Source organism: Mesocricetus auratus, unplaced genomic scaffold, assembly GCF_017639785.1.
Source record: "Mesocricetus auratus isolate SY011 unplaced genomic scaffold, BCM_Maur_2.0 Super-Scaffold_100018, whole genome shotgun sequence".
NCBI lineage: Eukaryota > Metazoa > Chordata > Mammalia > Rodentia > Cricetidae > Mesocricetus > Mesocricetus auratus.
In genome coordinates, this window is record NW_024429199.1 from 24,470,943 (window position 1) to 24,495,600 (window position 24,658).

General features: G+C 45.0%; 1 protein-coding gene across 4 annotated transcripts in view; it reads right to left on the reverse strand.

The window, feature by feature from the left end:
- Nucleotides 1–974: 974 nt before the first annotated feature.
- Nucleotides 975–24,658, reverse strand: part of Sgk1 (serum/glucocorticoid regulated kinase 1) — a 114,633-nt gene continuing 90,949 nt past the window's right edge. The window contains exons 1-12 of one of the 4 annotated variants that reach the window (XM_021224241.2): nucleotides 8,493–8,538; nucleotides 5,889–5,964; nucleotides 5,380–5,455; nucleotides 5,012–5,116; nucleotides 4,815–4,898; nucleotides 4,597–4,728; nucleotides 4,260–4,372; nucleotides 3,861–3,984; nucleotides 3,340–3,435; nucleotides 2,710–2,865; nucleotides 2,517–2,606; nucleotides 975–2,140 (exon numbers count right to left, since the gene is read on the reverse strand). In XM_021224241.2, the coding sequence (XP_021079900.1) occupies nucleotides 1,973–2,140; nucleotides 2,517–2,606; nucleotides 2,710–2,865; nucleotides 3,340–3,435; nucleotides 3,861–3,984; nucleotides 4,260–4,372; nucleotides 4,597–4,728; nucleotides 4,815–4,898; nucleotides 5,012–5,116; nucleotides 5,380–5,455; nucleotides 5,889–5,964; nucleotides 8,493–8,523 (1,251 nt within the window). In that variant the 5' untranslated portion in view covers nucleotides 8,524–8,538 and the 3' untranslated portion in view covers nucleotides 975–1,972. Of the gene's footprint in view, nucleotides 2,141–2,516; nucleotides 2,607–2,709; nucleotides 2,866–3,339; nucleotides 3,436–3,860; nucleotides 3,985–4,259; nucleotides 4,373–4,596; nucleotides 4,729–4,814; nucleotides 4,899–5,011; nucleotides 5,117–5,379; nucleotides 5,456–5,888; nucleotides 5,965–6,115; nucleotides 6,234–6,765; nucleotides 6,918–8,492; nucleotides 8,539–24,658 lie in introns of those variants that run through there. The other 3 variants (XM_005065818.4, XM_005065819.4, XM_040758206.1) reach the window with 3 other exon arrangements.

Consider the following 24,658-nt stretch of genomic DNA (forward strand, 5'->3'; position numbering starts at 1 on the left):
CCCAAACTGGGAGGACAAGGAGAGCCCATAGAGTCTAGTGGAAAGGTGCAGGTGGCAGGAGGATCCACTGAGGGTCCTCGATTTGCTAAGGATTTGTGTGGAAGGCTCTGAAAAGTCCTGAGGATTAGGGTTGGAGATGATTCCTTAACCGTGTAATTCTGCCCACTGGGGCAGACCGTGATGGGGCTCTGCAGGACAGACCCGAGCCTGCTGGTCCCCGAGATGCTAGTTCACACTGATTTAATCAGAACTCCAGCCTGCTGGGTGTACTCCTGAGAAAGCTTGCTGGGAACATGGGCGTCTAGGACATGAATGCTCACCCTCTTTGGTGGCACTCTATACTCAGAATCACCCTGATCACCCTTGCAGCAATTGCTTGCAAAGCCATTGAGCACAAGGGCAATGACCTGTCCTGCTCACTCACATGTCCCTCTAGCACTCAGACTAGAGCCAAGCCCTGAGTAGACTCATATTTGTTAAAAGAATTACCTGCCACTTAAGATAAGCCAAATGTCAGGACAAGCCGTCATAGGACTTCACGGGACAGTCAATAAACACAGAGGACATTATTTTATAGCTTTACAAGAAGGGTAGATTGGAAAGGATTTGTTGGGATGGATTAATGACTAGCAGTACAAAATACTTCTGATGAAAAAAATGTAATATAGATTTCTAGTGCTGGAGATCCATCCCTGGGCATCACACGCTAGGACAGGTCCTTCTTTAACAGCCTCAGTAAACTACACCCTAGCCTCGGTGGGCCCTGAGGATCCCATCCTCCTTGAATAAGAGACTGATGCTCTTGGAAGCAAACTGTCTTGCTCTTTTGTTCAGGCTGTCGAGTGCTATAGGGACTGAAGTATGTGCTGCTACACGGAGCTTACCAGAGCATCAGTCCACTATTTGTCCCCCATCTGCTAATCCCAGTTTTATCAAAAATATACAAAGCCAACACATGACACAATTTATACAAATATTTTTAAAGATTTTATTGCAAACCAAAATTGGTTTATTGCACACAAAAAAAAGTTGTGTGGTAGGGAGGAGGAATAGTACATATTATAACCATGTTAATTACAGTACATTAAAATGATGGTTTTACAAATAAGTCTGTAAGTTTAAATATACTAGTGTTATATAACCCAATGTACAGACTTTCTTTACACGATACATACAATAATCAGGAATGCAAAAAAAATAACATAAATAATGCCCATTTTACAGGTGACATTTTAAACAATGAAAACACCAACGGCTTTGACTGACAGCTGGGGCATTGGTCCATAAAAACCCTTTCTAAAAATAGAAATATTTGTAGCAGCAATGCTTTCCGTTAAGCATCTGGATGCACATCATTGCAAGACCATTTCAATAGATTTTAGTTATTAACTATATCTTACAAAAAAAAGTCTACACATAAATTTATCTTCCAAATATGGAAGAAACAAACAATGTCCCACATTGTAGTGTCCTGCAAGTGTCACATTGATGCTTATAACGAAACCGACTGGCATCAGGCATAACACACTCACACCACTGTTCACACGGGGAAATCCTCAAGGTAGGAAACAAACAAACAAACTGAACACTCTGCGATAGGAAAAGCTTTGGAGCTAACAAGATCTCAGAAAAGGCACATTGCAGAATATTCGTGATCACAGCTCAGACAGACCCGCGGGAGATCCCTCTTAGACCTGCATCTTCCTTCTAACGAGACCAAGGTGTCTAAGTCGGCACTCTCATGCTCCTTTAGAGCTAGCACCACGTTGGAAGGAAGGATCAAAAACCTCAGGAGCTCACTGGCAAGAGGGTGTGCTCTTCGAAGCTTCCACCGAGCAGTGTGCGATGGGATTGCCAAGCTTCCGGGTGTGCAAATTCTCTTTCGAGATGTTCTGTCAGCCGGCAACTCCAAAGGCTAACTAAAACACTTAGAAAACACGCGAGAGATCCTTCGGAACCACCCCAAGCGTGTTCAGAGGAAAGAGTCCATGGGCGGCGCATAGGAGAAGCCAAGGAAGGCCTCTGCAGCTTCCTTGACGCTGGCCGTGATGAGAATGCTGTCGGGGGACCTGCCGATGGAGTTGGGGACTGGCTCTTCAGTAAACTCGGGGTCAAAGTGCCGAAGGTCACTGGGTCCGCTCTGTTACAGGAAGGGGAAACAGTCAGTGTCGAAAGGAACACACCGGGCAAAAGGACAGGGAATCCTGAGCCCTATGATTCTCACTATAAGCTTACAAGTCTACAGTTTAAGAGGGACCAATGATGACAAGGTCTCACTGTGCAGGCTAGACCCTGCTTCAGTCTCCTGACATACAGGCATTACAGGTATGTGTCACCAGGCCTGGCATTGTCTTTAATAAATGTATTCATATTTACTGAGCTTTGCTGGGATTCAAACAAAACAAAAAAGAAAACCCTTTTCCTCTGTGACAATGAGTCTACAGATAGTATTCACTATTCTTCAAATTGTGGCCTAAATGAAACCTTCCAGACCTCACTGAAACACAGATACTCACCACGTTTGGGTTAAATGGGGGTGTAATCTTCTTATTAATGAGATCATCCCAGTTAATTAGAGAGAAGAAAATGTGATTCTTAATCTCCATCTGTTGGAAAGGAACAGATTCGTTTAGATGGTAGAACTCAACGAAGGGCATGAAGTCAGTGTTCCTCCCCAAGATCCCATGGCGGCAGGACAGCGATACTTACAAAGTCTTCCTTGGCGCCCAGCCTCCTTGTCCGGTCCTTCTGCAGGAGGCCCTCCAGGAGGTGCCTTGCTGAGTTTGTAATATTTGGTTTCAACTGGAGGGGCTTGTTCAGAATGTTGTCGTACATCTCAGCTGTGTTCCGGCTATAAAACGGAGGCTGGAAGAGAAAGGGGATTCTTCCTTCAGCTTCAACTGAAGTTTTGACTAATGTATTAGGTATCGAGAGAAAGTGCTGAACTTAGTATATGAAGCTGAACTTGATAGTCCCTTCCCTGGGTGCTGAACCATCCATACTTTTTTTAAATGTCTGTTTTACAACCCCCACTGGAACGTGTGTTTGAAGGGGCATGGGCCGCTACTGCACACCTTAGGTGTGGTCCTCTATAGTACTAAACTGTGTAGAAGAAAACCACCAAAGGGTAGGCCTGTTGCTCAGAATCTGCCCTAAGGTTCAAACAAGACTTCTGAAGAAAAGAATTCAGAAGACACTGTTTATAAAATGTACTTGAAAAATAACCAATGCCTCCTTTAAGATTACTTATAGGGACAAGCCATGGTAGCTCCACCAGCACTCAAGTAAACCCACAAGTGTTTTACGGTTGCCATGGGGATGACTCAGCGTGTTACTCACCAGGCCGTAGAGCATCTCATACAAGACAGCTCCGAGGCACCACCAGTCCACGGTCCTGTCATACGGCTGCTTATGGAGCACCTCAGGCGCGAGATACTGAAAAGACACAGGGGGAGAGGTCAGATAGCCCCAGATCCAGGCAGTCCTGACAGCAAGCATGGACTTGGGAAAGCCTGAGAGTCAGTCAACTTGCTGGGTATATTTTGGATTGCTTCCTCGTTAAAACCTCTATACTCTCCGAGGCTAACTGGGCCCCTGTGTGTGCACTGATGCATTTAGGAAACCACTTAGTACCTAGTGGAACTATGAGGATCTCTTATGACATGGGTCTCACAGCTAGCTTGAATGAAAACCATAGAAGGCCTTGGAGAGCTTCAGGGTGAAACACTAAAGTTATTTTACTTGTACTGAATTACACTAAGGAATTGCTTGAGAGTTTACTTTTTGCATTTAAAAGAATTACCGCGCATGTCTCTCTTGGGAAGGGGAGGTAGATCAGGCACCAAGTCAAGAGCGCCTACCTCAGGTGTGCCACAGAAGGTAGATGTGGTACCATTGTGTTCAATGTTCTCTTTGCAGAGTCCAAAGTCAGTCAAGACGATGTGTCCCTGGGAGTCGAGGAGAATATTCTCTGGTTTTAAGTCTCTGTGGGAAAATGAAAAGTGGTTGCATAGGTTAATTTCACTTCATGACAAATCCTTTGGAAAGACTGCTAAGGGTATTAGGACTTTTAATCCCCTGCTACTCCATAGCCAATCACAGAAAGGAGTCTTTGCTCTGCTGCCCTGGATTAGGAGCTACCCTCTTGACAGGCTCACATGCTAGGGAAGTTTTAGAAGTGACCGAACTGCACATAATCCCATTATTTTAAGACTTCAAAGGCTCAGCCAGGCCTCCCTCTTTCCCAGCCTCTGACTTACCTATAAACTATGTTCAGGGAGTGCAGATAGCCCAAGGCACTCGCTATTTCAGCGGCATAGAAGCGAGCCCGTGGTTCTAGGAAGCAGCGTTCCCTCTGGAGATGGTAGAACAGCTGTAAGAAGACAAAACAAAGCAAGGCTGAGCGGGTCCATTTAATCAGGCCTAGAATAGAAGCCTGAAGAGAAAGACTGCAGGAAGCAGCTCGAAATAATAGGCTAATAATAAATTGATAAGTTCACGGAAATGCTGATTCTGGTAGCTGACCACTCAACCAAACAGAAGCAAGCTGAGCAGAGAAACCCCATCGCCACCAAGAGGTCTATTCCCCCAGCTCACCTCTCCACCGTTAATGTAGTCAAGGACAAAGTACAGTTTGTCGGCAGTCTGGAAAGAGAAGTGGAGGCCGACCAGGAAAGGGTGTTTCACATTCTTCAGCAGAACGTTCCGCTCTGACATGATGTGCTTCTCCTAGGAGAAAGGTGACATTCAGTACCAAGTTCAGACTCCAGCCTGGCACCAAATCACAGGGTAAATCACTAGGCCACCACTCCTACCTCCTTCTTTTTCAGGATGGCCTTCTTCTGTAAAACTTTGACTGCATAGAATGCTTCTTCTGCTTTGTGTCTGGCTAGAAGCACCTGAAACGCCAACCAAACAGTCATTATTTTAAATTTCCTATCCTCCTCCAGGAAGAACGTGAAAGCGCATGCCCGAGAGAGCATAGTTTTAAAGTTTCCAGATTTGAAATTACCTTTCCAAAACTGCCCTTTCCAATCACTTTCAAGAAATGGAAGTCGGATGGTTTAGCGTGAGGATTGGAGGACGGACCAAGGTTGATTTGTTGAGAAGGACTTGGCTAGAAAACAGAAACATCGCCCTTTAATATCTGTGATAATGTCTGCAAGTACGCAAGCTGCACACAGCCTACTGCTAGCAGATAGAAGTTTACGAAATATGCCTTTCAAAACATTCCAGTGACTCAATACTTAAACACTTATGCCACTTGTTATGTTGTAAAGACACTCCTACCTTCACAATAATTTTTACAAATGTTGCCTTAACTAACCACTTCAGAAACACAGATTCATTTACCATTTTCCTCCAGACAAGAGTACTTACCGGAGGAGAGGGGTTGGCGTTCATAAGCTCTGGCTCCTGAGGTTGGGAGATTTTCAAAATGGACTGAACTTCAGGGCTGCGGGGATTAAAGGACCGGCTTAGTAACTCTTAACTCGCCACCAGAGGGCACACCGACATAAGCTCAATTTCGGACTCAACCCTTTACCACTTAAACAGAAAACATCCGAATGAATTACTTACAAAAAAACGTAGGTAAAGAAAATAACCCGGTTAAATATACAAATTAAGGTTTGTTCATCGAGAGAGGACGTGGCATTTGATAAAACAAGCCCGCGAATTAATCTTACATCTTCTGGGCAGGTTCGACCCATAAATTAACGTTAATGTTTAAAATATTTCAGATAAGCCAAATGCTCAAGACAAAAAGAGATCTCTACCCCGGAGAAAAGACTTCGGCTTCCCCCGATGAACAAAGTGGTAATAGTACGTCTTAGCGGCTGGTAAATCTAAACGATTCTTTTTATTTTCTTCAATTACCCCAAACTTACTGTTTGCATGCATAGGAGTTGTTGGCGATCTTCTGAATAAAGTCGTTCAGGCCCATCCTTCTCTGTTTCATGAAAGCTGTGAATTAAAAAGAGAGAGGAAAAAGAAAAGGTTTAGGCGGCTCCGTAACGTCCAACGCCACACGCTAATCTGATCTGATCCCGAGCCTTCAAAACCCTCCAGCATTTCATGCTCTCCTACACGAGTCCGGTGCTTTTCCAGCACTCACCGATGAGAATCGCTACCATTCCCCTCATTCTGGAGTAAGTGAGGGTGCTTCGAGCAGCCTCGGTTTTCACAGTCATCGCTCCGAAGAGACCAGAGACAACACAGAGCAGTGAGATCGGCTCAGCCAACTGCACTCCGGCCGCGCGGCAGCCTTTTTATGCTCTGCGCCGCCGCGGGGGCGGGGCCGGCGGAACAATGAGGAAGCGGCGCTCTGGGCCCCGCCCACCGCGAGGCCCCGCCCCCGGCCGCCGCTCCGACTGCTGGCCCGGGACCGGGCGGATGCGGGTGGCTGGCCGCCTGGTCCAGGGTGAGCTGTGCTGGCCGCCCCGGCAGGGCCGAGGGTTTAGGGGCTGATGCGAGCAAGACCCCGGCGCTGGGCGGCACTCGGCCTCCGTCCGCCCGGGCAGAAGGAGGGGACTGGAGGGGTGGAGAGCCCCGGTGATTTTCCATTTCCTCTCCTGTAGCGCCCGAGTGGAGCACCGCTGCGCTAGGCTCAGCACCGACCTCTCCCCTCCTCCGTCTCCCGACCCCGTACCCAGCTCGCACCCGCCGCCCGGTCCTGTGCGGCGCCGTCCTCCCGTCTCCATCCGACCTCCACCCACCCGTACCCCTCCGGAGCCGAGTCCCCGCGGGCCGGGCGGCGGTGCTTACCCAGTCCGCTCAGCAGGACCGACTCGCTCCTTTTCTGCGCCTCCGCCCGCTTTTTGTGGCGGGGCCGGAGCAGGGACTCGAGCCGAGCCCGGGCTAGCGCACCCTGCATCTCCCCCATGGCCGCGGACTGAGGGGCGCGCAGCGGGCGACAGCGACCGGCGAACACTGACGTTTCCTTGAAGGAGCCGCCGTGACTCAGGCCGGCAAGATTTCCTGCCCCAGTCCCAAAACAAACAAATGTCCCTTGTGCACGGCCGAGTCGCTTCCGAAAACGCCTTTTTTGTGCTTTTGGCCAAAACCAAGCAAGGCTGAAAAATCCCAGAACTTGGAAGAGGAGGAAGGAAGGAAAGAGCAAAGGGGGGGGGGGGTCAGGAATGTGTAGGGGAGGGGGCGGAAATAAGTCTCTGCACTACGAGAAAAAAAATACAATCTTCATTTCACTTTTTTTTCAACTAATCTCCGAGAACATTCTGTCCTTTCCGCATATAATTTTTGTGCCTTGCAAATTTTAATCCTAGCCATGCCTAGAACACGTGAGGAGGGGTTAAGTTAGGGGGAGCAGGGGCTTCGCTCCGGGAGCCGACCTGGAGTGACCCTTGCAACTCGATTCCCCTGCCCGGGGACCTGCTCCTCTCTCACAGAAAACTGCAAAATCGTGTTGCATCGCCTGAAACTCCGTTCGTTATTCCGCATCTTCCCTACCCTCCTTTGAGTTAACTCACGGGCGGGTCCAAGTACTTTTTCTTGCAAGGTCACATATAACCGAAACGCATTAACTCTTTAAAGGTTAAGAGGAAAGCTGCAGGAGTTAGCCTGAGATGGCCCTAGGAGTGAGGTACCTTGCAGTAACCCCGCCGCTGGGGGATGCCTGGCGCTCCAGTCTGATCGCCAACGCAGGGATGCGCGCCAGCGCTGGCTAGGAAGCCGGGAGCACGGGTCTGGGCCAGGGGCGGGAACGCGGTTACAAGTAAGCAAGACTCTCAGAGCCAGTACCTGGCGCTGGCTGGTGCTGTCTGCGGTGACTGCCCTGCCATGACCCCTTGCTGAGAAGGGCCTAGCGTTTTAGAGCTGACACTCCAAAATACCAGTTGTCAAGCCAGGAAAAGCATGCGAAGCTCTTTTCCCTTCGTCTTGGGCCGGAGTTTTTTACAGCCTCACATGCCCTAATGTGATCTCTAGTCTCGACTGCTTCTGGATTTGCTCACTTCAGACAACCAGAGACCCGGAGAAGGGGACGCACATCCTCTCTCTCTCTCTCTGGAGACTAGATTTTGCTTCGTGGACACGCTTCAAAACGCACCTAGGGTGCCTGAAACTGGCACTCCAACCTAAAACAAGGTGTGGGCGATTCCAAATCACAACAACTAGCTCATGCTGCTTTGTCCGTACTTGAACTCTGCACAAACTGGGAATTTGTTATTGCCTACCTACACAAACCGCGCAACAGCAGTCATTTATTTAAACTAGTCCTGCTGCACCCCCTCCCACACCCTCTCATTCCTGGTTCTTTCCCCCCAAAACTAAAACAAAACAAAGCAAAAACCCGCTTGATCTGAAACACCAGACCCTGCCATGATTGCTTATTCGTTTTAAAACATGAAATCAAGACGTCTGCCATCAGAGACCCTCTCTAGTGCATTGCCTAACTCCAGAGCTTCCACGCGCCTTTCTCCCAGGTATCTTTGTTTTAGCCATCCCATCCAAACTATGGTACCCAAAACACGAACCTTTCCAGGGGGATAAGGCCTCCTCTTTCATTCTTCACAGTGCTGGAGATGTGAAGCCTGGGGTTAGTTTATGGAGTTAACCTTCAGGCTGTGTGTCAGATGACAAGGGAGCACCACCAGCCAGAGGCTGCTACTGCTGTTCTGTTCGGAGCCCTACTTTATATCTAATGGGAATTTACATACAGGAAGGGAGCAAGCTGTGAAGTTCAACAAGGGGCTATTTATCCCGTCGTTGCAACATCATCCAGAAAATTACAGTCATCAGCGTCCTAGGCTTATTTCACCAGCAAGACACACAAGAAATGTAACTTAACTGATTATCACCACAAATCAGTCCAGGAAAAAAAAAATCAAAACACATGCACAGGGTTTGTTCTCTCAGGGAAGCTCTCTGGCTTGCATTCCAGAAGGAGTATGGAATTCAAGTGAGAGGCCTCCAAGTGCAATAACGAGAAGGCACAACCATGTATTTGTGGTTGGAACAGAAAAGGACCTATTCGGATGTGTCCCTTTCTCTCCCTGCCCGGAATGGTCGGAGATTGGAGACGGATGGTCTGCTAACCTTATCATTTAACAGAGAGAGAATCAAGTTGTTGAGACTGGCTTTTCTTCCAACCGGATACCTGAAGGGTGGAGCAGGCGCCCCCAGTTCTGTCCCAGCAACCTACTAAGACTTCCGAACAGGAAGGTGACACACGGCAGAGGAGGGAGGAGGGAGCTTGGGGGGCTGTGGGATGCGCCTGTCAACCTTGCACAGACTTGAGGCTGCCTATGGCAGCTATTCAGCCACTTGATCTATTTATTCTTCCTTCCTTGGTCCAGATAGTCCTCCTACCAGGAGGTTATCGGGCCGCGTTCCAGTTCTTCCCTGGTGGGTGAAGGGGCCAGACTTGCCTGACACACTCAGCTGACGAATGCAACCTAGAGGGCGATAGAGTTCTCTGGGAAAACTCTGGGTCAGATTGCTTCACTTACCCTGGAGCTTTAATCTGTCCCAGAGCATTGCCCTGCAAGTCTCCTGCAGCCAGAAAGGATGGAGCCTCAATGCAATGTACGACTGGCTAGTTTACTAATCTACACTCCCCAAGCCAGTGGTCTCACACGTATGCTTCAGCGTGGGTAAAACGACAACAAAAACTCTAATGGGAATGGTTTGCCAAGATGTAAACTGAAGCAAAACATTTTCCAGCGCACTTGTCTGTTACTACTTTAGAAAATTGCTCTTCATCCCTGTTGCTGTTGAAAAATGGACTATACAAGCACGGAAATGTGACCGTTTAGAATGACTTACCGTTTAATTCAAAGCCTCACAAATGTCAGTCTCTCCATATAGTAAAGGAAATGGTCTGAAATGCATTCTAAGTACTCAGCTGTAGCTCTTGCACTACTTATTCTGTTAATCTTGACTACCTGGATATTTCATTGATAACAAGACAATACTATTTTTGTATTGCTCAAGATGTTATAGACTCCAGAACAAACGTGCAAAGTTCAGGCTCCCTTGCCAACACTCCCCTTAAAAAAAAAAACAACTCATTGGCTGATGTATGTAAAAATCTTTCTTTGGGGGCATCCTCAAAACACACAGAAACACCAGAAAACACAGTGAGTAAATAGATGCTTTTTTGTTGCTGTTGGAGGCTGTCACTAAGGGCATATCTTTTTATTAAAGTAGTAATACCCCAAAGGAAAATGATGACAAATGACTTGATTCATGGACAAGCGGTGGCTAAGCATCTATTTATGGAGACGTTTCTATCATAATTACTATCATTCATATTTGTAACTGTCAAAAGTGATATGCATAAAGATGAGAGCGATACAGTAGAAAACTAAGAAATACATTACCCATAATAATGGAGTTATTAAAACCCATATTACTATATACTTTATTATGGAGCTCCCCCCACTAAATTACTATGGCACTCCTCCTGCCAAAATGATAACACCAATGTTTTACACACACTCTTTCTAGGAAGAGGTTTTAATGTTAATTAGGGAGACAATAGAAGAAGTCAATGGCCACTCTTAGCTTGGAAGAATGGCAATCTTGGAAGTAGCAAATAGATAGGTCTGGGGCAGGCTGAAAACACATCCTCATTCCATCTTTGTAAAGTTGCCAGGTACTGATTTAGCACCATACAATGAACAACAAATAAAAAGTTTTTTTTTAATCAAGAACAATCCTAGCAGGCAGAACATGCCCAGAACTCTACATATTTGATAGCTTTGTGTTTAATTTTTTTTAATCCCTGGCTGTCCTGGAACTAGCTCTGTAGACCAGGCTGGCTTTGAACTCACAGAGACCCTCCTGTCTCTGCCTCCCAAGTGCTGGAATTAAAGGTGTGTACCACCACTGCCAGGCTGAGGTGTATCTTAAGATATACCTGGAAAAAGATGTTTGGGGAAGTTCCTAGATGATCATGAAAAATGATACAATGGTCTGACTAGAAAAGGAAATTGGGAACTCTTCAAAATAAAATTAAATACTATGCATGACCTAACATCAAGAGGACAGTGGCCTCATTGAAAGCCTAATATACTACTGACATAACTTTATGGTTAGGCATTTACATTTTAAAAGGCCACTTACCATCTCATACAAACTAACCATGGATGAACCCAGGTGTGGACCCCATGCTTACTGCCTCTCCGGTCTTCACTTGCTGAATCCCCTCGGGCGGCTCACATCCTTGGCAGTCTCAAAGCCTGGTCTTGCACACCAGCAGACCCACTCCTTCTTAGCACACATATAAAAGTTGTAACCGAATAGAGATGGTAATAGGGGCTCTTTTTCACCTCCTAATTTACAAAGAGCCCACAGAAAAGAACACACCTGGGTGTGACAGACATAGCTGCCAAAACTCGTGAAATCTGAAAACTTTAATTGGCTCAATAGAAGTCTCTCCTCAAATATTTCCCATCCTGACCCTGTAATTGTTCTACGAAGAAGCTAGAGAAGTTGAGGTCACCCCTAAGGACAGGGTCCTATAAACCCTACCCACAGATAGAAGAAAAAAATAACATGGTATTAGTACTGGGGAAAGCCCTGAGAGGATGGGCAGAGAGTGGGTGACGTCTTTTCCTGCACGCTAACCTCTTTTTCATCTTGACCCTTTGTGGTTTTTATGTCACTTGCACAAGCTCAGGAATGACAGTGCATGCTCATGGTGAACTGGTACCTGATCACACGCTTGGCTCTGCTTGAGACCTGCTTTTGCAAGAATTTACACAAGGAATTCTCCACACCTTAATCTTGTCATCTGTAGAGTGGGGCTACTAAAATCTGCATCCCATAAACTGTGAAAAATACTGAAAGTAAAGAACTTAGCGTGTGCCTCTTTCAAGGGGACTTTCAAATGGACAATATGACTATGTTGGCTATACACATCCCTATGTACATTACAACTTCCTATACAACTCCTCACAATGCAAATCCAAATAATACATGTGTATACTGCTCCCGTGGTTAAACCATTTGCACAGTATAAGCCCCTTCATCTGGGCCACAGATAGGCCTGGATAGTAAGAATTCCATGATAATGGACTGAAAGATTGTCCCATTTTGTTCCCCAGCTTCTCCTCTCCCCACTGTCCCCCCCCCACACACACAATGCTCCCAAAGATGTCGTATCAAGGAACCAACTGCCATGATAACCTGGTAAATAAACACTTATTTACCAAGCGTTTGAGTAAAGGTTGCTGCTGAGAGTCAGAATGCAGATAAGTGAAAGGTGAACCATAGGAGGTTTTAATCATTAGCCCCTGTTGGAATAGAATGAATGGCAACGGGAACCCTTGGAAGGAGGTGGAGTCTGGAAGGTCAAGGAAGGCTTGCATGTTCCCAAGGTTTTCTAGGTCATCCTGGCTGTCCCTGGTCTCACATCTTTCGTCTGTCAGATCTTGCTGGGGAACATCTCCAGTAGCATCCAGATCAGGGTTATTATAGGAAGACTAATGCGGGCGGCATGGCTGTACACATGGAGGTCCCAGGCTGTAGTTTAAGTTGAATAACACTTATCCTAAGTTTAGGAGAATTTCCAGATCTAGCTGTTTCCTAAGGCCTAGCTATGCCCTGATGCTGCTGAAATACACCCTGGGGCAGGGTCTCATGTAACCCATACTGGCCCTGAACCTAGTGTTAGCTAAGGATAACTCTGAATTCCTGATTATTGTGCTTCTACCCCTTAAGTTCTGAGATTACAAGCATGTACGGGCATGTCTGGTGCTGGGGACCAAACACAAGTCATCTGGAGTTCTGACATCTGAAGATGAGAGATGAAGGATATACACGGGGAGGGAGGGGGTTGGATAAAATGAGAATCACTTTTTCTCTTTTTTGTTTTATTCAGGCATCCAGTCAAAGGCAGGTAGACACACTCCCCACTAGATCCCCCCACTCACAGGTCACCTCTGAAAACACTCTCACAGACACATCCCAATTCTTTAGCAATCCCTTAATGCAGTGAAGGTGATACCTACAATTAGCCATCAGAAATCAAACTGTTGTCTACATAAAACCTATACAGAGCTCCTTAAATCATGTTTGACTTCCAAATTAAAGACAACAACATAATGGCCAATGAGATACACCTATCCTGGGTACAGTCAAAAATGTACTAATCCCTTCTCCAAAAGAGAAGATCTTTATTCTTCCTGACATCCCGTCTTAAATAAAACACTAAATCAATATAGCTTAGATATAGAAAGAGGAGAAGGAGAAATGAAAACACTTGATCAATAGATCCACCATATATATTCACAGAGAGGTAGTCTTATTAGAAAGTGAAGAGAGTTGGTGGCAGCAACCGTTCTTTTTCTGTGTAGCTGGTGTTTACAACCACTTTCAATGGAGTGTTCTATAGTCCCCCTTTCCTCTGTAAACTTTAAACTGCATTTGTTGTTTTGTTTTTGAAACTGGGAGGGTGTTGAGACAGCCTTCATTGCTGAAGGGTCTGAGAGTTTCATATTTCCTCCTGGATTGGGTTCTTGTAATTTCCCATTGACTTTAATGCAGGAATAAAATACTGAGAGGTTCCCGGTAGGAGCTACTAGACTTCAGACATATGCTTCCTTGCCCACTTTCCCCTTGGTGGGTCGGATCAGTCACCCCCATCAATACTGCAACCCCAGCCAGCTGTTTTAACTCCCAGTTCAATGGAATTTTTCTTGTGTCTCCTGCTGGAAACATTTTCCCTTTGGAACCAAGATATCAAGGCCAACAGAGCATGAAGTTACAGAAATTCATTAGGGGTATAATGAGTGGTGTTATTTACATTTTCAACCCTTCATCCCTTTGGCTGATGACCATGAACCCTAGCTATGGGAGAACCAGTACCATATATAGAGTGTTTATTCAGAATACATACACTGTTTTACTTTCAGTTCTAATGCCGTGAGGAGACACCATGGCCAAGGCAATTTATAAAATAAAATGTTAAATTGAGGCCTGGCTTACAGTTTCAGAGGGCTAGGCCATAATTATCATGACAGGAAGGGGGCAGGCATGCACAACCTGGAACAGTAGCTGAGAGTTTTACATTCTGATCTGCAGGCAGCAGGTAGAGAGAGAGAAAGAGTAAGAACCAGGGTCTGGCATGTGTGTTTGAAACCTCAAAGCCCACCTTCTCCAAAAAGGCCACATCTTCTAATCCTAAACCATTCTACTAACTGAGGACCAAACATTCAAACATAAGAACCTATGGGGCCATTCTCATTTAAACAACCACACACCTCCTTCTGAAGAACCTTGGCCCAGCCTGCTGAGTACTGCCACTGTAACAGACTTCAGAAGGTAACACCAGTGTTACCTAACTAAGCCAGCTGCTTCAGGGTGGTGGGAAACAGGGTTCAGGTCCCTAGATTCCACAGCACAAACCCATTGCTGCAGTTCTTCATTTGTGGTGTGAGTTTCTTTGCCAGAGGAGCAGGACAGAGGATAAGGTGTCGAGTAATCTAGGATGGAAGAGCTTCAGCAGTTCACTCTACATTCAGAATGTCTGCTCCAGCTAAGACAAAACACGGCCTTGTCTATATGATCCCATATAATCAGCTGGCTGGGAGACGGCTGGATCGCTACTCTGGGGAATGATGCCATATTTGGGAATTCAATTTGTTCTCTTCCATTTTTACCATCATAGACTTATGATAGACACTCAGTAGTGACCAAAATCAGAGGGTTTGGTGAGCAGAAACTTACGTTAACTCCCTGTATATCCACTTAGCAGTTTGAATGGCCCGCATGAGCTCATATGTTTGAATACTCGGCTCCCAGCTGGTAGAACTGTTTGGGAAGAATAAGAGGTCTTGTTGGGAGGGCTGGAGAGATGGCTCAGCCGTTAAAGGCTAGGCTCACAACCACAAATATAAGAGGTCTTGTTGGCCCTGTTTAGAGGTGTGTCACTAGCAGGGAGTGGGCTTTGAGGTTCTAAAAGCCCATGTTATTAGCAGCTAATGCGTTCTCTCCCTCTCTCCCTTGGCTTTGTGCTTGTGGATCAGAATGTGAGCTCTCAGCTACTGCTCTAGCGCCGTGCCTGCCTGCTGCCATGGTCCCCATCATCATGACTGATCACAGATTTACCCTCTGAAACTGTTCGCCCTCAATAAACTTTCTTCTAGAAGTTGCTTGGTGACTGTATCTTAACATAGCAATAGGAAAATAACTAAGATAGCCTCCATCTCTGAAAGCATGGCCACTTTTTTCCTAACTCCAATGAAAATTAATTAGGCATGGAAGGGTCATGGCTGAGTCATATCTGTCTACATAAGTCATCCTATTAACTTATTTTTATTTTGGAGACTGAGTCTTGTGTAATCCAATCTAACTTCGAACTCCTGATCTTATCACCTCTATGCCCCAAGTGTTGGCATTAGGAGACTATATCATTAACCCAGTTCCATTTAGTTTTTTAAATTTTATTGATTAATTTATTTTTTACATTCCAATCCCAGTTCCCCCTCCCTCCTCTCCTCCCAACCCCCTTCATCTCCCCACCTCTTGTCTGTTCCTCAGAGAGGGTAAGGCCTTCCCTAGGAGTCTAAGTCTAAGTCTGTCCCAACATCTTGTCGAGGCAGGACCAAGGCACCCTTCCATCCACCCAACCCAGTGTCTAGGCTGAGCAAGGTATCTTTCTATATAGAATGGGTTCCACTAAGTCAGTCTGTGTATTGGAGTTAGACCTTGGACCTAATGCCAGTGGCCTCGTATATTGTCCCAGCTACACCACTGCCACCTATATTAAGGGAGTCTAGTTTAGTCTTATGCAGGTTCCCTGTTTGTCAGACTGGACAACCCACAACCCCAAATAAGTTAGAACCCTCTTCCAGAAACAGATGGAAGCAGATGCAGAAATCCACAACTAACCATTGGGCCAAGCTCCTGGAATACAATTGAAGTGAGGGAGGAGCAACACTATGAGCAAAGGAGTCAAGACCAAGATGGGGAAATCTACAGAATCAGCTGACCCGAGCTAGTGAGAGACCACTGACTCCAGTCTGACAAACTGAGAACCCGCTCTATTCGGTTCTTAAAGATTACCTTCTCTGCAGAGACCACCTTTCAGTTAGCATTCACATGGAGCATGAGAATGTCTCCGGATCCTTTGCACACGCAGAGGCTCTGTTCACATTTCCTTGTTATCCTTTTGCTAACTGTGTTCCTCCCAAGTCTCTGATCATTCCCTGAACCAGTGGCCACAGCCCATGCATTGACATACAGGTACACATCTGGACATTTTGCTTTCAATTAGCATGTGCATCCAGATGAGCTTTGGAAAGCTTTGCCTGCTGAGAAGATGTCTCTTTACCACTGTCCTTTGGGCTATAGTGTTGTAGGCAATCTACCCATTTCTGTTATATACACATGCATGACAGTATCAGTAATATGATGATGTCACCTACCACAGCACAGGCTTCTCAAGACATGAAAATGCAATATATCTCTGGTTTCACACTAAGCAATTAAAAACTAGATAGCTTATCCTGAGGTGTGGACATCTCCATTTTCTGCTGTCTTAGCATATGGCAGACTTTAAAGTATAGTTCAGTATTTTCCTAATTGGCTTTGATGTTGGGTTTGTGTTGCCCTGGCCTTCTTCATAGCCAATGATTTGCAACGGTTTTTACAAGTGTAAGCAAGATGGGTACTGCAATTTATCAAGCGACGAATGAAGAAAAAAGATTACTTTGATGAAACTGTCTGTCGATCTCGTCAATACGCTTGAAGATGTCAGTGAGTGAAGTACACCATCTCACACCAGTTTCCTGCCTCACAAAGCACGGCCATGATCTGGACATGTGGAGACCAAAGCTCCCGGGATACCAGGACAGCAGCAACAGAGTCCTTCTCAGGACCAGAAAGCTATGACTTCTTCATATTTTGTAGGATGCTTCTGGAATCAGCTGCCCTATAGTTGCAGGAGATACACAAGTCTGCCCATTTCTAAGGTTTTTTTTTTTTTGGTTTGGCTTTTTGTTTGTTTAAGTTTTGAAATGCATCTTCAGCTCTAAGGATAACCAATTAACCTTGTTCATGTTGCTTGCAGTTAACTGAACAACAGAACAGGGAGTCTAGGATAATACACATGTTTACATTTTTCTGGCAATTTGGAACATGGAATGAGTAGGATTGTCTTGTCAGTCACCTGTGTATGCCTTGTACCAACTGATGCTCAATAAACACTGGAAGTATCTAATGACTAAATCTCCCTTGAGCCTACCACAATTTCTGCTACTTATCTCTGTTACCCAGTTTTAAAAGTCTAAGGCAAATTTCAATGGGAATTATTGATTATGGAAGAGTTCATGGGGGTAAATTGTTGTTTTTACCTTTATATCTGCAGACATTTTATAATCATCAAAATTTCTATGCTGAACCTTCACAGCACTTCTTCATAAGATCAGCTGTTTATACATCTGAGTTTTTACTTTGTTTTGAGTTGAGTTTTAAGACAGGCTGTCAGCCTGGTATGGTGGTGCATGCCTTCAGTCTCAGCATTTGGGAGGCCAAGGCAGGCAAATTCCTGAGTTCTAGGTCCACAAAGTGAGTTCTAGGACAGTCAGAACTGTTACACAGAGAAACCCTGTCCCAAAAACCAGTCAGGCTGTCCTGCAGCACAGGCTGTGGTCGCCTTAGGGCCCCTTCTTTCTGTGTGCACCACCCAATTGCTGGGCTGATAAGCTCGCAACTTCACACCTGGCCTGGCTGTTATCGTGAAGATAAATAACTACAGGGCAAAAAACGGACATGACAAGCATAGTTTTAAAATAACTCCTACTTGACACCCCCCTCCCTCCTTCCTCCATTCCCCACCTCTTATTTTTGTAGATTACGGGTTTCTAAAAGTTTGACAGGAACCTAATAAATTCCTCTGGACTGTTACTCCTTTCCACCTCTCTTAAAAACAGCATTATAGAATTATAATTAGCATAGTTATAATTACAAGTGGCTACAACAGCCTTCTGCGAATATAGTACTAATGCTATGATGGTTTTTAAACTCTGATATTTTGCTTAGAGAAAAATGAGACATGTAACAACACTTATAACAACTGATTCTTTTTTGTAAGATCGTTGTTCAAAAATTTCATCGTCAGTCAGGTGTAGCGGCACACACTTTCCCAGAAAGCAGGAGGCAGAGGCAGTTGGATCTCTATAAATTCAAGGGCAGACTAGTGGATACAGGGAGTTCTAGGCCAGCCAAGATTATTTAGTGAGACCCTGTCTCAACTGCCCACCCCCAAAATTCATTGTATATATTAATTGTATGCAGTCCTGTGTTAGATACGGACATTTTCATAACTGTATACATTATGAGAGGGCTTCCGGGGCCCTTCTTCCTTTGCTGCTACTAAATGCAACTCTTGTCTTTTCTTCTTTTTTTTTAATCTCTTTAAACTGTCTGAGGAGAGTAATTTTTTTTCTTGCAATTTCTTGTTTTGAGCACAACTTGGTTCATTCTCAGTCAAGATTTTTAGGATTACAGGTGTGTCTCCACCCGCTGCCTCTCTCTGCATCGTAAGTAAGCTGTGTTTCATCAGAAAGGGGTCCTTTCTGATCTCTGCACGCTGCTTCTGTCGCTTTTGTCTCATAGAGAGCCTGGGTGAAGGCATGTGGCCGAATCCTCACGCAACGCCGCTGTCCCTATAAGTAATACAGTTACTTCACCCACACGCAATGCCCGCCTCAGCGCCGGACATGAAAGTGTGTGAGCACAGTTGATGGCCAGAGCACTGCATGCTTCTTTTCTCCCTTGTTTTACTTTTCTAAGCCGGTAAACACATGGAAGTTGGGTTCTTATTTTAATGACACCACCAGTCTCAAGTTTCACAGTATTTATAGAATCAGAGAGAGATCAAATGGACCCTCAGGAAGGGGGCGGTTCTCTATCCTATAATACCTCTGTAGAGGCCTTGTCTAATTGTCCTCACTTTTAAGATTTATTTTTGGTGTGTGGGTGTTTTGTCTGCATGTGTGTCTGTGAACCATGTTCATGCTTGGTGCCTGAGGAAGCCAGGTGTCAAATCTCCTAGAACTGGAGTTACAGATGTTGTGAGCTACCATGTGGGTGCTGGGCCCCAAACCCAAGACCTCTGAAAGAGCAACCAGTGCTCTTAACTGCTGAGCCACCTCTCCAGTCCCATCTTGTCTGATTTCCATGGGGTCACCCTCATTCCAAAAGCCTGTCTCTACCATAATCAGCTAGCACCAAGAGCTTTCTTAGGCGAGGTTCTAGTATCCTTGTTTAGGTGTTTAAGGAATCGCTCTTCTGCACATTCTAAAGCCAGGGGCTTAGAAGGTGATAAGTAGAAATGACATGGTCTCTTCTACAGCCTTTGCAGTTTCACCCATCTATTATAATGGTTAGCATTTGTTTAATAACTGCCAGACATTATACATAACACTCTTTATGCAGTTCCTCACCCAACCCCCGTGACTGTGAAAAACTATTTACTGTTCTCCGATCTCCATTTTCTTAAGATCGTCACCTCCAGAAGGTATCATTGTGTAATTTGATAAAGGAATGACAACATCAGAAAGAAAGTCTAGGTGCTTCTTCTGATGCTCAAAGCCCAGTTTTGAGCCAGTAAATACTTACAGCCTAGTCAGGCACACCCCAAGTGTAAAAACAATTTGGAAAATAATAGTCAGGTTTGGTGATGCAGGTGGCGTAGGTCTGTAATCCTGGCACTCATGGTGACATGGGGGTGGGGGGCAAGGTGGAAGGACAGGACAGCAGGAGATAGCGAGTGAGACCCTGACTCCACAGAAGGAAACGCAGCACAAAGCCGTTGAACACATCTAACCTAAGGAGCATCCCAGCTGAGTCCATCCTACTTTTAGCCTACTCAGGCTATATCAGCCCGCAGTGAGGCACCATGATGGCAACCTTTAGCCTATATCCCTGCTCCTGAAGAAGACCAGACCCAAAGTACCACTTCCCCTGACTGTTGTTTGCTTTAAGAGTTCCCTCTGTCCTTTTTGAAGCAGTGGACAAGAAATTATTGGGGTTTGTTTTTTTGTTTGTTGGTTGGTTTTTAAATGGAGTAGAACATTGCTTAATTTGGCCTTTATAAGTCAGAGACTATCTGAAATCTGCACTCCTAGCTGACCTAATTTTAGACAGTGCTTCACCTGTGTGTAGATAACTACTACTGTTTTCATATGCATTTACAGTATTTCTTTGAGTTTCCCAGAGTGAAATGACAGTTACCAGTTTCTCCTAAGAACTTTGCACAGTGCTGGGCTGAAAGGGAGACCATGCGTTTCATCCCGTGCCTTTGGTCTTCTGTCCCCAGTTCCTTGGGGACAGTACTGACCAGTAAGATTGCATCTCAGTTTGAACCGTCCCTTCCCGAAACACCTGTGTGTGCATTGGAGTCATTGTTACGGCGTTGGCATCGTTGAAGCAGTAAAGGAGAGCTGTCAGGGTTTCCAGGAAATCTGACTTTCTAGTTACGTCCAGTGTTTACGATTCATCACCGAGGTCTGAGTACTTCACTTCCAGTGTCCTCATGATTAACGCCTGCTTGGCTAACCTCGAGGGATGATTGGAAACCCAGATGAGAGCAGGTGTGTGAACAGTTTGAGAACTCAAGTAGGTTATGTAATTTAATACTCACAAGGGCAGTACAACCCAACTCTTAGCACTAAATTTTCCTTTAAGAAACAAAACTCTCATCAGCAAGAAGAGAGGATTACTCTGCCTTTCTGAAAAGAGAGGTTACGATTCGGGAGCCACACAGCTCGTGGATGCCTATTCCCAGGGCCCCCAGCCCAGTCTGAAACTATCTTTTGCTAAATTTCCTTGAATTCCCTATTTTCTGTCAATCTACACCATAAGAAACCAGAGTTTTCGTCAGGACTGTTTTGTTGTTTTGTTTGAACCACGAGACTGGGTGTCTCGGCTGGTCTTCGGTATATACTAGAACCCCAAAGAAGCAGGCTCTAGTGCCTGTGAAGGAATGAACTCGCTTGCTAGGCATGAGCAAGCAGGCAAAGAGAGCAGCTTCCTTCTTCCCTGCTCTTACATGGGCTTCCAGCAGAAGGTGGCCAGATTGAAGGTGGGTCTTCCACGCCAAGGTCTGGATTAGAGCATTATCTTTTTCCAGTTCAGATAATCTTGGATTAAAGGTGTGCCTCAAGATCTGGATTAGAAGAGGATGTTCCTACTTTAAATTGTGCAAAGTTTCCTCACATGTGTGCCCTCCATTTTGCGGTTTTGGTTCCAGATGTAGTCAAGTTGGCAACAAAGGATAGCCATCATTCACAATTTCCTGATATAATTTCAGCAGTGAGAGAAACTCCTCTAAGACTATGAAAACCAAGTGTCTGTCATTGTAGCATACAAGAGGCCAAAGCAGAGGCAGAGGCAGGAAGAACCTCCCAAGTTCGGGGACAGTCTGGTTTACACAGTGAGTTCCAGGTCAGTCAAATACAGAACCAGCTAGATAACCAGACCCTATTTCAAATAGACTGGCAAACAGACAGAAAAGACTTTGAAACATCAAAGCTCTTAGGTGTGGAATGAATACGTTGAATAAAGTAGGCACAAGGAGACAGAGAGGGTCACTGGTTTATAATTGTTCAACTTAAAAGTTTTTACAAATAATTCAGGGGTTTTATTACATTTTATTTGTTTTGCATGTATCTTCATGCAATGGGCATGCCACAGTGTGACTGTGGAGTTCAGGGGACAAGTCAAGGAACTTGATTTTTCTCTTTCCACCATGTGGGCACAGGGAGCTGGAGCTCAGATTAGTGGCCGGCACCTTTGACCCACTGACCCATCTCACAGGTCACTACTGGAGGTTTTCTTTTTGTTTGTTTGGTTTTTATGTGATTGTGCTAGAGTTATGATGTGTCTAAAGTAGAAAATAGACTTTCTAAAAGGTTTAATGTTTTCCTACTCCATGAGGTATGGAAAGACATTGCCTCACAATAATCTGTTGTAGGCTGACACAATCATTTCCTCAGAGCAGGTAAGCTAAGCTATTACGTTTGGTAGGTTGTGTTTGCTGAAGGGTGTTGACTGCATATGTTCGATTTGCCATGAGTTTATTGGGATATAACTTCATTGTAAATGGAAGAGCATCTGTGCTGTGTGAAAATATTTTCAGAGAATTCTGGGAACCAGAAAAATCAGCCATTGTAAAATACTATTAGTTTATCCTCCACTCACACAGCAGAAATACCGAGTAATTTAGTCAGAAGAAAAAGAAAGACACATTTCTGAACTCCCCCAAGGCAGTAACAGATTTTTCTTTCATTTGTAAAGCCACAGAAGGCTGAACCCTTAATTTGCTCAACCTGAGGGAACGTGAGGGGGCTCCTCCGTGATGAGTTAAATTGGGTCTGTAGTCACACATGCATTTGGCAGTGGGACAGTCATGAAGCTGGGAATCTGACAAACTTTAATGCCAAGCATAACTGAATGCTACATGAGCATGACTCTCAGAGCCTCCCAGCATTGGAGTCTGAAAGGACAGTCACTCGTCTCCGGAATGAATAACCCACCCTCAGCCTGGGGCTGTCTAAACTCCCGTGGGTGCTGAAACAGAGCAAAAATTCTTTTTTGTGTTTCAAGTACCAGCTTTAAAATTGCCCTGGTTCCTTCCTCTCCCCTCCCCGTTCCCTACCGCATAATTTTTTCTTTTCTTTTGAGATAGTGTCTCACATAGCACACAGGCTGGTCTCAAACCTACTGAGTAGGTTAGGATAGCTTTGTTCTTGCTACCTTCACTTTCCCAGTGCCACAGAAACATGTATACACCCCAGGACATCTAGCACAGAATTTAACACTTTCTGTTAAGGATTCTATAGATGAACGTCTTGCGGTAGCCAAGACTAAACAGAGGGACACAAGATAAAGCAAGTTTGTGAGGAGAGATGAGGGAGAAGCTGGCTGCTTCAGCCCAAAGAAACCCCTAAAATCTGAGTTTACAACCTTACCTGGTCAATGACTTATTTAAGAGCTTAAAGATTAAAAGCAGTTAAAAGCCAAAACAAAAAATTAAGTGAGCTATTTTATCTAAATGAGCAGGCAATGTCTAGCGTTATCTCTAGCTTCGGGACTTTGGGGCCTGCGTGTGTGTATTTCCAGGAAGCTTATCAATCCTGTGTCTGGGGCCCTAGATAATAAGGTTCAATAAACGATGAGGCTTTAAATTTCAGGGAAAACAAAAAACAATACAGGTCCAGTGAGGCACAAAATAGTAAAAGTAATAATAAAACAAAACATTCTGTTCTTTTAACCCACAGAAAATGTAAATGTGTAAAATGTCCTATAAAAACAGAATTCTGTCTACAGAAAGAACTAACACACACTGCCCACTAACAACATGTTATACCAATAATTTGGTTACATTATCTCCATCAACTCCCACGGAACTCATGATCTATTATTATGGTTCCATTTTTGCTGGTGGGAGAAATGAAATCACCCATGGGGGTAATTCATTTGCAGAAAGCCACACAGGCAAAGGTCCCAACACCTGTGGCAGATTCAGGAGGACTTGTTCTCAAGTTCACCACCCTAACCACAGCATGCTGCACAGAACTGGGCAGCTTTCCTGCTCCTCCAAGCATGAGTCATTGAAAGAGGCATGGACCGGGCAACAGAGGGCTTGTGGCTACCAGTTTCTAGGTGGAGGTGTTGTTGTAAACATGGTAGTACATGCCTATCTATAACCCCAGTACTTGGAAGGCTGAGGCAGGAAGTTTGGGTCAGTCTAAGACCTTGCCTGCTGGGTTTACAGTGAAACCTTGTCTTAAATACACCACACACACACACACACACACACACACACACACACACACACACACACACACACTCACTCAAAGATGGAAGCAATGGATGTCAGGTTCTATTCTGAAAAGTCTGCGTCGTAGAAACGACAGTGTAGGAGGCAGCATATGAGAACATACCTCTGTCCTTCTGATGGATTTTCTTCAATAAAAGCTTCAAAATGGAGCACACTCCACCTTCTCCACCTTAAATGTTGGTGAAAGCTAATTATATGCACTTGTCCAACCATGTTTAATTGTGCCATATGCAAAGGACTTTTAGGAACTGAACGTCCTGGGAATTATTCTAAGGTGTAGTGGGAGATAGCTAGGGACTTGGTGATTCTAACTTAAGATGTCCATTTTACCTCTCCTCTCTTTTCAAGATGATGTTTTATTCTCATAGGAAAAACTGAGTTTGCAAGAAACCTTTCATTTGCCTGTGTAAAAAAAAAATTGTAATTGTGACTCACCATTGTTAATCAATCAAGAGTATCAGCAGCTATTGTTATATTGAGGTCACTGGTGGTCAAATTGCAACTTCTGAGAAGTCAAATAGTATGAATCAGTGTTGATGGCAGAACTGATTGCATGGCTGAGCCTCTCCGCCTTCTGTGACAGGGTGTTGACAGGTTCCAGTGCTGGAGTTCGTACAGAAAGCCACATGTGCTGTGAGCTCTGGAGTGCCACAACCATGTCCTACTTGGAAGTCAGTGCTCCACATTGCTATCTCCCACCTTCCTCTAGGTTTTACATTCTTTCCACCCTATCTTCCACAAAGTTCTCTGTGCTGTGTGTGTGGGAGGGAGGGTTAGAGTTATAACTGGATGTCCAACAATCATTTACTGTCTGTACTTTGACCGGTGAGAAGTGTTTGCAGTCCC